Source organism: Physeter macrocephalus, chromosome 16, assembly GCF_002837175.3.
Source record: "Physeter macrocephalus isolate SW-GA chromosome 16, ASM283717v5, whole genome shotgun sequence".
In the NCBI taxonomy this organism is placed as follows: domain Eukaryota; kingdom Metazoa; phylum Chordata; class Mammalia; order Artiodactyla; family Physeteridae; genus Physeter; species Physeter macrocephalus.
Window position 1 is genome coordinate 40,714,635 of NC_041229.1, and position 15,037 is coordinate 40,729,671.

A 15,037-nucleotide genomic window follows, 5' to 3' on the forward strand; every position below is an offset into this window, starting at 1 on the left:
CCCGCCTTTTCACAGACCACACAAAATGATGACGCTAAAGAAATGCCTCTTCAAAACTCCATTTCTCATGGTTTGAAGCTAAAAACATAAAACATAAAAGCCTAACCACTTTAGCAATATCTGTGCACTGGGAGGGCAGCAGAGTGGAGAGCCCAGACAATTATCTGGGCAACTCATGCAAAATGAACACCAGATCTTCCTGAATTATTTCCCATGAAAGTGCTTTCTGGGTCCTAAGTGATTTATTTTGCTAATGTCTGTTCCCCGACGTTGATTATGTAGACTCAGCATTAGTGGGGGCAGTGGGCGGGGTGAGGGTGGGAAGTAAACAGGAGTTGGCCAATAGTGTTTTCCTTGCTTTTTTTCCCAGGCTCTGCTAGTGATTCCCTAGGGTGGTTCCAGGTAAGTTCCAGGAATGCATCATCAATTCCCTTTCTAGGTCTTCACCCTGATTGTCTGATAGGGTAAACCTCAGATGCATAGACTTGACCTATTCATATCACTAAGTCTTCCTCAATGGCATTTCATGAACTGGCAGGATATGAGTACATGGAAAGCTGGCATGGAACGAAACTCAGCAGAAAAATACTCATAGAAGAGAGCAAATAAATTCAACACCTATTTTATTTATCTTTTACAGCCCTACAGCTTCTGCTTACTATATGACAAACATCACTAGTCCAGCTATTCTCAACCTAATCAGAATGTGTGCAATACAAGTAAAATGCCTACAATAGGCTATGGAAAATGGCTTCCAGAGGTAGCACATATATATTAGAAAAATATGTATGGGAAAGATACTAATTGGCTTAAATCTTTCCCACGTGGTTCAGCATGGTGAATGGGTTAGGAATAAACACCAGGACGGGGAGGGGGGAAAAAGAAGAAAAATAAATGCACCTAGTAGGTAACATAATCAAAGTTTTACTGAATTTGCTGACTGGTCTTAGTTCCGTTCTGTAATTATCATTCCATCCTCATTTTAGAAAACCTTCATTTGGCGAAAGCAGTTTTGATAGATGTCCAAAGAAATGTGTGAATTCTGTAACTGCACCTTTCCTATGGGGGCTGCAAAGAAACCTAGGATCATGAGGCTTCCAGAGAAATACTCTCCATGAGTTCTCTCTTCTAGTATATTCCAAAGCAGGAATGGTGAGAAATCAGAAGGTCTAGCAGAAGCAGGCAGATACCATGCATGCCCCAGGAAGTTTAGTGGTGAACAATGTTAATAGAAAGAATGTTGGCCAAATGGATGGGTTCTAGTTCTTGCTCAGCTACTTACCTTCCTGTGTGAGCTTGGGGAAGTCCCTTCCCCTCTCTGGGTATGTTTACTCTTTTATAAAATAAGGGGATTGGACAAGCAGACCTTAAGGACCCTTCCAGCACTTGAATCAGTGGTCACCCCACCTAGTTCCATCTTGGCCTGACTGCAAACCATTTCAGAATCTACTGGGAAAGCTAATTATCCAAAAAGTGAAAAGATATCACGTGTTTAAAGATAATGAATCAAAGTATGACACAAGGTTATCTGGGACACATTTAGCTACAGAGCTACTCTGCAAAAAATCAGGGGAAGATATCCTGAAGAAAGAGGTATTTTATATAGGTCAGAGCCAAGAGTGGGAACAATTTTCATGGGTGACTTCACAACCACATTAGGATCTATTTATTCCTTCATTACTGTGTTGGTCAGGCACTCTGCCTGGAGGGGATGCTGTGTAAGCAGGACTGACTCATGGGCATTAATCTCCTTCTAATATTTCCTGGGGGCAAGAAATGAATTGTTGGTTTTACTTGATTGTTTTTTATGTCATTGCATTATCGAAAGTGTAGCAGCAGTTCTATTCTAGACCATTAGTTCGTCATTTTCTCCATGATTCTTGCAAATGGTTTTTTACATAAGAGAAATATCAACGACTTTATTCTCCCAAGCAGCCTTAGTGAAATTCATTTATTTCAAGACCACGGTGCGGATAATGCTTCCATGAGTAGGTCTGACTAAGAGATAGGAAGAGGAGAAAAGCTGAAAAATCTGTGAAGTTTATGCATATACTCAGGAAGCTTGGGATTGAAAAGGAGTTTTTTTTTCTTAACCACGAACTTTCAGAAACATTGACTCCTGCAAAGAAGTGGATTGAACACAACTGAAGCAATTAAAAATATGTCTGAGTGGATGACACACACTGATCAGGACAGTACGGTGGACACACCAATGCCATATGTCATCAGAAACTGTGGACACAGAGATTTGCTCATATGCAGAGAGTGCAAATATGCATTTATTTAACCATGGCCGCTGCGCCCGTGGCCACGATCTGATTGAAGCAAAAGAGGAAAGTCACTCAACTCGTCAACTTTAAGCTTCGACTACCGGGTTATTGTATTTTCAGTGGGCTGATTCTCCTGTCAAATTTGGAAACTCAAGGCTGAAGCCCACAGGTCAGATGAGAGGAGAACCCCAGGGTGTAAGGAAACTTTACACATTTTTCAAATGAGAGTTTAGTTCTGGAAAATTATAACAAAATACAGTTGTTGTTTTTTTCCTAAGAAAGCACAGTTTTGCTTCAAGTTAATATAAATGGCAGTACCAAAATAAAGTTAACGGAACCGGAATAAAATACGGCATTTGGTGTTTCTCTAATATCATCAAGATCAGAGAAATTGGAAGGTTGGCCTCGTTGGCAGGATTTTTAACATAGTCCATATCTTAAAACCTTCCCGTCAGCTTTCCTCAAGAGCAGCCTTATTGAGTGCAAGCACATATTTGTACATAGGACCAGAAACACACACTGTTATAATTTACACACAAGAACTATCTACTTTCTTCTCCTTTTGTAAAAACATAATTGCATGTATAGTGATGACGCTAACAGTTTAAAACAACATGTACCTTTTATCTGCATTATCAAGAACTGTGATTATCTAGCTGAAAACTTTGAAAGTATTATATTTTCTTTTTTTCCCTGAATTTGTGAATTCTGCTTAAACCTCTCAATATCTCTCATTCTAGAGAACAATGTACCAAAATATTCCTTTATTTGTCTTTTTATTTCCTGATTCTCAGAACAAAGGCCAATTTCTGCAGCAATGTTAAAATTAAAGTTACAGCCAAGAGTATTTACTGGAAAACACAAAGACAGATAATCACATTCTTTCTAATGTTTGCACAACCTACAAAATGGTACCCAAATATCCTCACGTATTCCTCTTCATTGATATCTTTCTCAAAGATCATAAAATCCAACTATATTATATTGGATGCTTAACACAAACAAACAAAAATAACTGAGCATACTAAACATGTTACCCAAACTTAATTTTATAGCTGAAAATTGGGCAGCTTATTAAAAAAAACAAAAAGTTGATTTGAAAGCCTTCATCCCATTTTCTTATTTATTTAATAATATTTATTCCTCTTTTCTTTTGCCTAAGAGACTAACTTTTCCAACAATCATAACTACTGTTTTCATTCCCCCCTCCCCATTGGCTCAAAATTACATGCAACAATGCCTCTTGGCTTGTTGCCAGTTATTAATACTGCAAGGACCAATGCTGTAACACTTTCCAGGGCACAGTACTGCACAGAGTCATACAGATGGACTGTATAACAATGGGAGAAATGGTTTCTCCCTTTAAAAACTAGGTGCGTCTTGTCCGTCATGAGCTCAGGGACGCACTGCCAGGGTGATGGGTCACCTCTCAGAAACAATTTCTGAACCTTTCCTTTTCAGCCAGCTAGAGTCGAGCTTGCTTGTGACAGTATGGCTCGGGGAGAAGTTCCCAGCAGAAAATACCGCATTTCCCGCTCGCTCAACACAGCACCCTTCGTGGAGATGCGAGCCCAGCCAGTCTCCCTCCGCCATTTCTGTAACAAACCGCGCGCATCACCCGAGCGCATCCTCTACACTTGGGTCTGGTGCTGGGTCTCCATAAAGGGAATGTGAAGGCTGGCGAGGCTGAGCTCCCCGACGCTCTCATAGTCACTCATGGCTACTTCGGAGTCGTCGAAGCCGCAGCTGGCTGACACATCCGAGGACGAGGTGCCTCTGGAATTGTGCAAGGAGAGAGACACACTGTCTGCTGGGCCCGCTGCTGTCTCTGTGCCCTGGTTCATGCTCACGGCAAAAGTACTGAATTCACAGGTGGCGGGAGGGCCCACCAAATCCGTTTCGTTGGGGAAGGGGTGGGGAGGGAGGTACTGGCTGGGATGGAACTGGGGCCTTCTCCTGCAGTCTGGGCTCAGCGTGCTGGCCAGTGAGACCGGCTGGGAGGGAGGCAGGGCCTCGTACTGGTCCGGGAAGTCCTCTGGCAGGGGTGGGGGCAGCTGGTCCTGACTCAAGAACTCCTCTTCGTGGGGGGGTGGGTACTCGCTGTCGATGTCGTAGCCGCCCAGGTAGTAATCGCTCTCCAGCTCCCGCGTGCTGCCCTGGTGCGCGGAGCCTCCCTCCTGGTTCTCGTAGTTGGGTACCTCTTCTATGTCCGACAGGCGGGCCCCCGGCATCCAGTCAGAGGTGTCCCAGTGATAGGCTGTGAGAGAGAAGCCGTGTCAGTTAGTTTCCTCCAGAATGGAGCTGGAGTCAGGGCTCAGAAAGGAGCAGGCAAGGAACCTGACATGCAATTCTTAACATCCAGGAGACCCTAAGAAGCCAGGGTCACCCACATGCTTTTTACAAGGGTCTCTCAGGACCAGCCATGCTCTGGCCCAGGAAGTACAAGGCAATGGCAACTCTGAGGATGACACCTGGTTGCTGCAGCATCTCCCACTCAGCCATGCCGGAAGCGATGGCCAGTGAGGGCATGCCGAGCAAACAACAGTTCTAGAACCCTCTCTCCTCTTCCTAGCCATAGGCTAAGTGCACATCCAGGCTGGCAACATGCTCGAAGAGGGAGATGCATCAGCCGTCCTGTGGACCACAGGAGGCAGGGAGATGTGCGTGCAAACGAATGAGTTGCTGGAGCAGGGGAGAGGCTGGAGGAGGGACGGTGCTGGGCTGGGGCTTTCACCTCCAGTACCAAGCACACAAGACACCTGGAACATGCAAAATTCAGATCCAAGAAACTCAGAAAAGATGGAAGGAGAGCGACAGGGTAAGAACAAACTCAGCAATTCCAAACGCATAAGTAACATGTTATGCTGGGGGCATGGCAGAATCACCTCGGTTGTAGTTCTGTCCTTGATCCGTGACAGACACTGTTTAAATATAAAGTGAGAAGTAAAACTGACAGTCCAAGTCATGTGAAGAAGGTACAATAGAACATTTTAGATGATGTAAAAAAATGTTCCTATTTCTCCTTGTTGTTATTTGTGAAACGAAAAGATAAGTCGCATCTGTACCAGGCCCTAATAGTATTAAATCACTAATAAAAGTTACCTGATTGAAATCAATTCCCATAATACTGTAGTTTTGGTTTTTTTTTTTTTTTTTTTTTTTTTGCGGTACGCGGGCCTCTCACTGTTGTGGCCTCTCCCGTTGCGGAGCACAGCCTCTGAACGCGCAGGCTCAGCAGCCATGGCTCATGGGTCCAGCCGCTCCGCGGCATGTGGGATCTTCCTGGACCGGGGCACGAATCCATGTCCCCTGCATTGGCAGGCGGACTCTCAACCATGTGCCACCAGGGAAGCCCCATAATATTGTAGTTTTGAATGATTTCTTAAATATCCCCAGCTCACAGTGGGTGCTCAATCAATATATGTTGAATGTAAGAATGAATTTAGTATTAATCTGGATTTCGATTAAGTGGGTACTCTTCTCTCGGAAGGGATTTTATAAAAAGAGTACCTCACATATTAAAAGAATTATGAACTGGATTTTTTTTCGAAATTGTAAAATTCACTCCAATCCAGAGAGAGCCATTCAGCGTCTCATTGAAACCACCTGTACCGCCCCCTCTGCTGCCAACTGATTAAAATCACCTCTAGTTCATAAGATAAATAAGCTACAAAGCTATATTGTACAGCACAGGAAATATAGACAATATTTTACAATAACTATAAATGGAGTATAACCTTCAAATATTGTGAATTGCTATGCTGTACACGTGAAACTTATATAACATTGTACTATACTATACTTCAATAAAAAAAAAATCACCCCTAGTTCAAAGTAACAAGGAAGTGATATTTCCAAAAGGTTAACTCTGCACAAAGAAATGCTATGGAAGAAAACAGTAAATACCTTCATTCTCTATAGTGTCAACTACATTGTTGACAAGCTGAATGACAGTCACTATGGATGCTTGTGGCCAGGAAAAGAAGACAGGAGGGAGGAGAAGGACAGCTTCAGGTTAGTTATGTATTTTAAACATACATTCACTTGTCTTAACAACAACAATGGTAACAACAAAGGCACAGCATGCAAACACCCAAAGCTTCCCATAGTCCATCCATTGGACTCCAGTGGACACTTTCATCCCCCTGGCTTCTTGGAGGAAGGGAAACAGCAGCAAATCCGGGGCCAGTCCTCCTGAAAGGCATGATCGGCAGGAATTGCTGGGTCATAAATTCACACCTCGTGGCCCAGTGAAATCAATCTAGGAAGGCAAAGGCCATAAGCTTATGCTAATTTCTCATTAGTGACTCCCAAAGGCTCCAAGGAAGATCTCACTATTCCCAGGGATAATTACTTTTTGGTCAGCCATGCTGCTCCAAGCCAAATGGCAGTGATGAAGGATAACCTTTGCAGCACTGATGGTTTCACACTCACATGACGCCACCGATAGCTTAGAACGACCCGAGGCCCAGATCCCACCCGTAAAGTGTAGATGGGAGTCAGCATTTGGCCTCTGAAATAGTCAGAAACTGGGAAGGAGATTTCTGTGCTCATATGGGTTGCCTTAGTACCTGATACCAGTAGCTTCTGGAGAGGTGATCAGGCACTTTAGGAAGCCTGCTTTAGTCAGGACCAACCTAGAATGCTAAGCCTGAAAGCCCAAGTGTGTGATGAAGAAGAGCCTGTGAGAACAGTCAACCAGGCATCATCGCTGGAGCTGCTGCCTGGAGTTTGGAAACACTACGTTCTTGGCTGCTTCTACATAAAATGCAAACCAGCGACAACTTTTCTTCTGGCTGGGGATGAGGAAGGGAGTAAACACCAAGGCAAAGAAATCTGGAGGACTGTCTCTGACCTTCTGAGATTGCTCAGAAGAAATCCACCGTTACATGGTTTGTTACCCCAGTGGTCAGATACACTGAGGTTTCCGCACCTCTCAGGAGTGCCAGGGATTTGGGATGGAGGTGGAAGAGATTTGGGGGTGGTGATGGGGAAAGTAGACTATTTTACTTCCATGACTGCTTCTATGGCCTTGGGGCTCCTTCGTTCCTATCTTTACCTGGGGCGGGCCGGGGGTGGGTGGTGGTTGGCAAAGACTATGTCATTTTTATTTTGTTCTTCAGGGTACAAAATGCCCAGCACAGGAGTCAACATTCAGGAGAAACTCAGCAAGGGTTTATGGCGTGAATGATTACATAAATTATAAATATTCAATTTTGCCAATTGTTGATAAATGGGAAAATAGCATAAGGTATAGACTAAGGTAAGCCTGCCTGTCACTGTCAATGACTATTTGAAATTATTCTCTGTTCACCACCAAGTGGTAAATTCTCACTGTTTTATGACTATTTCTGCACCCTTTCCCTGCCCTGGGGAGACCAACCCATCCTCCAAAGCTGGTTCCTCAAGCTCAGAAAACCCAGTCCTTCATTAACGCCCTCTCCATAAACATGGGCTCACAAGAGGTAGAGGCTGCAGCTTTGGAGTGTCAGTGAGGTTCATGAACCACATGGAATCGTATGCAACATTTTGGGTGTATGCGCATTTTTCTAAGGAGCTGATCCATCGTATCCACGATAAGATTCTCCAAAGGCCCATGACCTCATATGATTATAAGGGGGACTCAACTGAATGAAGATACCACCTCTCTGGGAAGGAGGTTCTACGGGAAGGAGGTCTTGCCTCTGAACTAATTTCTAATGATGGGGAGGTTGGATGGAGAGTGGAGAGTGAAGAGATCATCATGAGCTCGAATAAAAAAGGAAACACATCACACTTTGCTAAGAGAGTATCCTTTGGGATGAGGTAGTTCCATCATGAACCAAGTCAAAGAGGACGCATTACTGGAGGTCTGCGGGAACCTCCTCTACTTCTGCGCCTGTTCCCAGCTGCAGCTCAATGAGTGCCTGCTTTTCCAGCGGACACGCAGCAACAGTGGAATCCAGCGAAAGCTGTGAGCATGAGCTAAGGCCCACGCTTGGGCCAGGAAACAAAACGGGTCCCAACACCTTCCTCTCAACCAGTGATCGCCAGCACAGGAAACAGAGCCCACCGGGGGGAACAAACCCCATGACATCTTACCATTGTCGTCACCAGAATCTGACTGGAAGGAGCTCAGGGATTGAACTTCTGAGTTGCTGCCTTTATTACTGCCTGCAAAGCAGGTCACTTCTCCTGGGTCATCAACCCCTTTGTCTTCGTGGACAGCCAGAGAGAAAGCAGAAATGACACGGGTTACCTTGTGCATATTTCCAGCCCTGTCCCCTGCCAGAGTTCACTTCTTGGGGCACTTTCATTTGCTTAGAGAAAATAATTTAGTGCACAATAGAAAATTGATTGTACCATCAGGGGCAAAGGTCTGTCAATCAAGAAATTTACATTGTGGATTCGAAACCCTTAACCTGTGGTAAATGAGCTTCCAAATAGCTGACAGCCGAAAGTCGCTGTTCCATCCTCAAAGGGAAGCGACTAAATGAAGAGGGAAGCTAAGATGAAGTGGCTGGGTTGCTCTTTGCCATTCAGAGTTAATTTAGATCATTTACATGAACTGATGTGGTGTCAACACCAGGTTAAATGAGATTACTTTTAAAATAGGGGTATAAATATTTTATAGGCAAGATTGCCATTACACTTTTCCTAACTTCCCTCTCTGGGGAGCGAGTGGAGTTCTCAGCTTTGCCTTCTAGAGGGCAGCGCCACATCATTTTTGGGAATGACAGCATTCAGCACTCCGGAGGACAGCAGTCTGCGGTGTGGATGTGCTCTTAGCCACACGCTTCTCCTTCTTTGCCATACAAAGAGAGCCTGCACAAACACACACACATACACACACACACACACACACACACACACACACACTCACTCATTCACTCACTACAGGGCTACTTTCTTATTTGATGGACTAAAAGAAGCAATAAAAACAACCCATATCTTGAAGTTGTCAAGTGAAAAATGAATTAGTCGCCCAGAGACTGTCTGGCCAGCTAGCTCTGCCTTGCTTAACAAAGGGGGAAATGTAGTCGATAAAAGCTCAACAATACTTTGGGGGGACACGTGAGTTTTGGCCTGAGGTGGATTCTGGAAATAAAGCTGTCACATTACGAAGTGGGTGGAGGGAACCGATCACCAGGAAAAGCTTCAGATCATCACGGAATGTGACGGCATGAAGAGACGGGGACTCGTGATTAAGGGAACAGTTGTTCTTCTTCATGACTAGAGAAATCGCTGTTTCTTCCACAAAGCGTGCAGGCACTGCAGCTCTGCATCTGCCATCAGATGCTGAAGCCACAGCAAAACGATGAGTTGGATAAGCAACCGAGACAAGTGGACAGAGATGCCAGGGAGATATTCACCTCCCAACAGCCATGTGGCAGAAAACATGTGCCTTGGGAAAGCACAAGGTGGGCACCAGCATTAGCCCTGAACACAAGGAAGGAAATGCCAAATGATCCACCCTGGTGAGTATAGTGCTGTGCGCAAAACTCCTTTCTCCTTTCTTCCATTTATTCCAAATCTTCATTGCTGAATAAAAGGAGGCTTTCTACTAACCAGGGGACTGGCAAGGCTGCAGTAAAGTCGAACTCTACCAATAATTCGAGATGGAATATATTTATGGTTAAAATCCAAGGGGAAGGACTTGAAGTATAAGTGTGTCTTCTCAAAGGTGGAGTCAGCAGAGAGCATAGTTGGAGTGGTACTAGAATAGAGGCTGTCCTCCATCATCAGGAGACCCTCTCCCTCTCTTGTCCCTCTCCCTCCTCCCTGGTAAAGCTCCCAAGAGTGGTCTGGGTAAAAGCACAGGCTTTGGACCCTGATGCACCAGATGCCAATCCTCATCCCTCCCTTTCCTAGTTACTGCTCTAAGGCAAGTCATTTCACTTATCCCCTCCTCCAGTTGGCACCCATGTGGGGCAGCTGTGGGGATTTAAGGAGACGATCCAGCACACGGCAGTGGTGGTTCTTCATGCTCATCTGCTGCCTCTGTTTTCTCACCAAATCTCTTCGTCCTTAACCCTTGCATGCTGAACTCTGTCTTGAGGACTCATTGGGACATTCTTGAGATCACTAAGAAACTTCTAGGTGTCAAGTGCAGTATTTTTTTAAGACTGTGTCTTCCTTGATGGTTTTACGGTGCTCAACCCTGCTGACCTTATTGGTAGTCTTGGCTTCTGCTTGGCTGCCCTTTCCACTTTCCTTGCTCTCTTTTTGTTGACATGTGTTTGTTTCCCTTCCTGGCCCCAACTCCCTGCCCACCTCCCACATGTAGGCATCTCCAGGATTCTTTCCGAGGCCCAGATTGACCATCCTCTCTCGGTTACTGCTCCCTCGGTGAGCTCACACTCTCAGAGGTTCAAACATTTTACGTGTAGTCGGTGTCCAAACTTTCACCTCTGGCTGCCTTCCTCCTAAACAACAGAGCCAGACACCCTCAGGTAACCCCTCACGTGTCCCCTGCACTAACTGAGCTGCTTCCTGTTCCCATTAGGCCCTCTCCAATAGTTTCCTACTCAAATCTTACTCATGCTTAAAGACACCAGTAGGAATGCCCCCTTCCTTCATGGAGACACCCTGTATCGCCTTGGGTGCATGTGCTTTCTAGTTCCATTTGAAACCAGCCCCCCCTCCCCCTTTACCCCGACATACATCATAGTACTGTAATCCTAGCCTTTGGAAACGCCTGCTACCCAGGGTGTCACTGCTACTCGAATATAAAGCCATTAGGCCTGATGAAAAGTCAGGATACAACGGAGCTTGCCTTAGTTTCATTCTGACTGATGTTAGGACAGAGAAAACAATCAGCGCCTCTCCCCAGATGTTCACATAGGACAACTAAATGGTCTCTGCTCCCTTCCCTCTTTGGTCCTATTTAGTCTCTTCTCCATGGATCAGTCAGAGCCATCTTTTAAAAATGTAAATTAGATTAAGCTACTTACCTGATTAAAAACTGCATTAGTGTTGCTGTTAAAATGTATCCACTCTCCCCACTGCTCATCAAGCTCCAACTACATTGACCTTGTCTATGTTCTTCAGTATACTAAAGTCTTTCCCACCCCAGGGCCTTTGCACTTGTGGCTCTTCTCTTTGCCTAGAATTCTGCTGTATGAGGCCAAAAGGAGAGGGAGACACTAGCATCTGGCCTGGACCACTTTTCCTGCTTGTGGTTCACCTTCTTGTTTCCTGAACCCTGCATCATTCCAGCCAGACAGAAGGACTTGCTTTTCTTCTGATCATGTGGGTGCCTCTATGTGGTGGAACGCCCTCCTTTCCCTGGACCTTTGATCCACCATGGTCCAACTCAAATGTCCCTCTGTTCCCCTCAAGTCTTCACCCTAAGACTAGAAATACTCTCTTCTGAACTTCCATAGCACACTTCCTGTATATCACATAAGTGGCTACGCTGCTTGTATTATTGCCAATGGTGTGCTAGTGTGAGAAGAGCATGGGTTCTACCTAAATGGGAAAAGAATTTGAAAAACATAGATACATGTATATGAATCACTTTGCTGTATACCGGAACTATCACAACATTGTTAATCAACTGTACTCCAATATAAAATAAAAAGTTTTTTTTAATTAAAAAAAAAAAAAAAAAAAAGAAGAGCATGCGTTTTAGAGGCTGGCAGCCCTGTATTGGAGTACCAGCTTCCTCTTACTAGCTGTGTGACCTTGGGCACCTCATGTATGTTCTCTGAGCCTCATTTTCCCCATCTGTAAATGGGGATAAGAACCAGGGCAATATTTCAGGGCTGGTGTGAACATTTAGGGTCAGAACATGTCCTACTGAGAGCTCTGTGCCTCCGGGGTGCTCTCCCTTCCCGAATTTCCTTCCAGTAAACACGAGCGGAAGAAATAATGATGCATTCCTACTTCCGACTCACTTTCGGTTCCGGCATCCCAGCCATTCTTCCGGATGGAATCGCAGTCAGAACGGCAGGGGGACACGGCAGGGAGGTTGGGGGCCACACTGCACACGACCACACCCCGCCTGGCCGTCAGGATGCGCGGTGACTCGGGGTGAAATGTAGTCATCTCCTGGGGCTCGCCGCCCAGCCCGTCCACGATCTTGTCCAGGTTGCTCCTGGAGTCGCTCTGGAAGCATGGGGTGTAGGCCATGGGGCGCACGGGGACCTGCGGGGGCCCCACCTCCTGGTAGACGTTGCGGCTGTCCCCGCCGCCCCGCAGGTTCCGGAATGGAATGCCGTTGCTCTTGTTGAGCAGGGCGGCCGTAGCAGGGTCCTGCACCAGCGTGATGTTGTTGCGGGAGTAGTTCTTGCGGAAGACCTTCTTGCGGAAGACGATGAAGAGGATGATGAGGACGAAGATGACGCAGAGGACCACGGCGATGCCGATGAGCTCCTCCTTCCCCACGTAGGAGTGGCCGGCCTGGATGTTGGGCACCACGACGGGGCGCAGGCCGCAGTACTGCCCCGCGTAGCCTGCTGTGCAGTTGCAGAGGAAGGAGCCAAACACGTTCACGCAGGCGCCGCCGTTCTCACACGCCTCCCGCTCGCACTCGTTCACGTCCTCCTCGCACCTTCGCGACAGAACACACAAAAGCCCCTCTCAAACATCAGGACCTGCGGGCGTTCCATGTTAAAATGACATCTTTAAAAGCTAAAAAGCACCTAAAGGGTACCTGAAGCAAGACAAAAATGATGTGATGTTGGGCTTCCCTGGTGGCGCAATGGTTGAGAGTCCGCCTGCCGATGCAGGGGACGCGGGTTCGTGCCCCGGTCCGGGAAGATCCCACGTGCCGCGGAGCGGCTGGGCCCGTGAGCCGTGGCCGCTGGGCCTGCGCGTCCGGAGCCTGCGCTCCGCAACGGGAGAGGCCACAACAGTGAGAGCCACCCCCCCCCCAAAAAAATGATGTGATGCAGTGTATATGGGAGGTGGGTGAGCATTGATACGCCCACCGTAGACCCCGGTGATCATCATGCATTAAGGGATTTCTCCCAATGCAATGTCTCCCATATTCTGACCCTAGTGGGTCGGAGGAAGGAAACGGCTGCCATGGGAGAGAAGAGAAGGAGCAAAAAAAGAAACCACAGATGCTGTTGAAGACGTACTGGTCTCCAAATGCTCAGGGCCAGATGCATCTCAGAATGTAAAATTTTGCAATTTTAGAAATGACATACAGTACATATCTTTCATATTATGTAGAATACCCACCCCATCTCAGGAACTGGTGCTGACATAGGACCCGTAATCAAATACGCCAGTGTTTCTACAGTAAACCATATGGATATTCACAATAAATGAGGGAAATAAAGACTAGAAGTAGCCTCAGAATGGGTTTGGCTGATTTTGCCACCAGATTAGTTTGCCACGAATTTATCCTCAGTCCTTTTCGTTCTCAGAGCTTTTGGGATTGTAGAGCTACACTTAAAGAGCTGTGAAGCTAGATACCCTATAATAGAGTTTCCAGGGAGGAGAAAGTTTTTGGTTCTGACATTTCTCTCTAATAGATACAGTCATTTTCGGTCTCTCTGGGAAGCAGGGGTAATAGGGCGTATGTAGGCAGTGGGTGGAGGGCTACATAGTATCGTATCTTCTGGATTCTATGCTTATGTTAAAGGCTAATGCTAATGCAGATTATCAGGAAAAATGATTAAAGCATTCTAATGAAAAATAAATCAATTTTATTCTCTTAAAGCAATCCATGACTTGAGTATAATTATAAGGCAAACATGTAAGTCTTACTCTTTCTTAGTTTAACATTATTTAAGGACATAGATCTTTCTTCTTCCCTGTCCTCTACTTCCCCAGTTGTTCTGATATGTTCATTTTAAAAGGCCCGATCACTTATATCTTTGGTAATTGACCTTTTAAAATGTAGTCAAATGTCCCTAATTTGAACAGATTGAGGCCAGGTCAGCTGGAAATTAGTCAGAATCACAGAGTATTTAAGAATAAATGCAGCTTTATTACTTTAAATTACATCCAACAATTCAAAGTCAGCTAAGTATTTACTGGTAAAGTCCTCGGGAGATTTACCTTAATGAATACGTAAGACTGATCTGTAATTAGAATATCACTTAGCTTGAGATTACATATATATATATATATATATATATATATTTATATACTTCTAAAACCATCAAGGATGGTTGAAAGCGATGTTTTACTAAGAACTTAAAACATTCCGTTTCCATTCGGCTCACACTTTAATTTCCCTCTTCCTTGGGGGAAAAAAGATTTGCAAAGGAAACGTAAGTTTTCAGTTTCTCAGAATGATCATAAAACGCTAGAAAGTAGAGCCCAGTTTATGAGTTCTAGGGAAATGGATAGTATATCTGCCTCAGAGCTATACTGGAAATATTAGGGGTCAGAGAAGACTTTCTTTAAAAGGATTGTTTTCCTGATTACAGTACACATAGTAACTGTATAAATTCTTGAAAATATAGAGAAGTATAAAGTAAAAATATAATTAACCCATAACCCCACTACCCAGAGGTAATCCCTGATAACATTTTAGTCATTTGTAAGCACGCTTTATATTCAGATATTAACCCTTTGCCCATCCTATTAGTGGTGAATATTTTATGCCAGTTAGTTTTTTTTTTTTTTTTTTTTTTTTTTTTTTTTTTTTAGTATTTATTTATTTGGCTGCGCCGGGTCTTAGTTGCAGCACGCGGGCTCTTCATCGCCAGTGCGGGGTCGTTAGTTGCAGCGTGCAGGATCTTTTTTTTTTTTTTTTTTTTTTGCAGTACGCGGGCCTCTCACTGTTGTGGCCTCTCCCGTTGCGGAGCACAGGCTCCGGACGCGCA

The 15,037-nt window shown here is 45.2% G+C and overlaps 1 protein-coding gene across 4 annotated transcripts in view; it reads right to left on the reverse strand.

Moving 5' to 3' along the window:
* Positions 1–3,863: 3,863 nt before the first annotated feature.
* Positions 3,864–15,037, reverse strand: part of FAT3 (FAT atypical cadherin 3) — a 583,627-nt gene continuing 572,453 nt past the window's right edge. For 2 of the 4 annotated variants that reach the window (XM_028501477.2, XM_055091679.1), the window contains 5 exons: positions 12,149–12,804; positions 8,352–8,465; positions 6,177–6,236; positions 5,156–5,191; positions 3,864–4,527 (listed from right to left, as the gene is read on the reverse strand). In XM_028501477.2, coding sequence (XP_028357278.1) covers positions 3,902–4,527; positions 5,156–5,191; positions 6,177–6,236; positions 8,352–8,465; positions 12,149–12,804 — 1,492 coding nt within the window. In that variant the 3' untranslated portion in view covers positions 3,864–3,901. The remainder of the gene's footprint in view (positions 4,528–5,155; positions 5,192–6,176; positions 6,237–8,351; positions 8,466–12,148; positions 12,805–15,037) is intronic. The other 2 variants (XM_055091680.1, XM_055091681.1) reach the window with 1 other exon arrangement.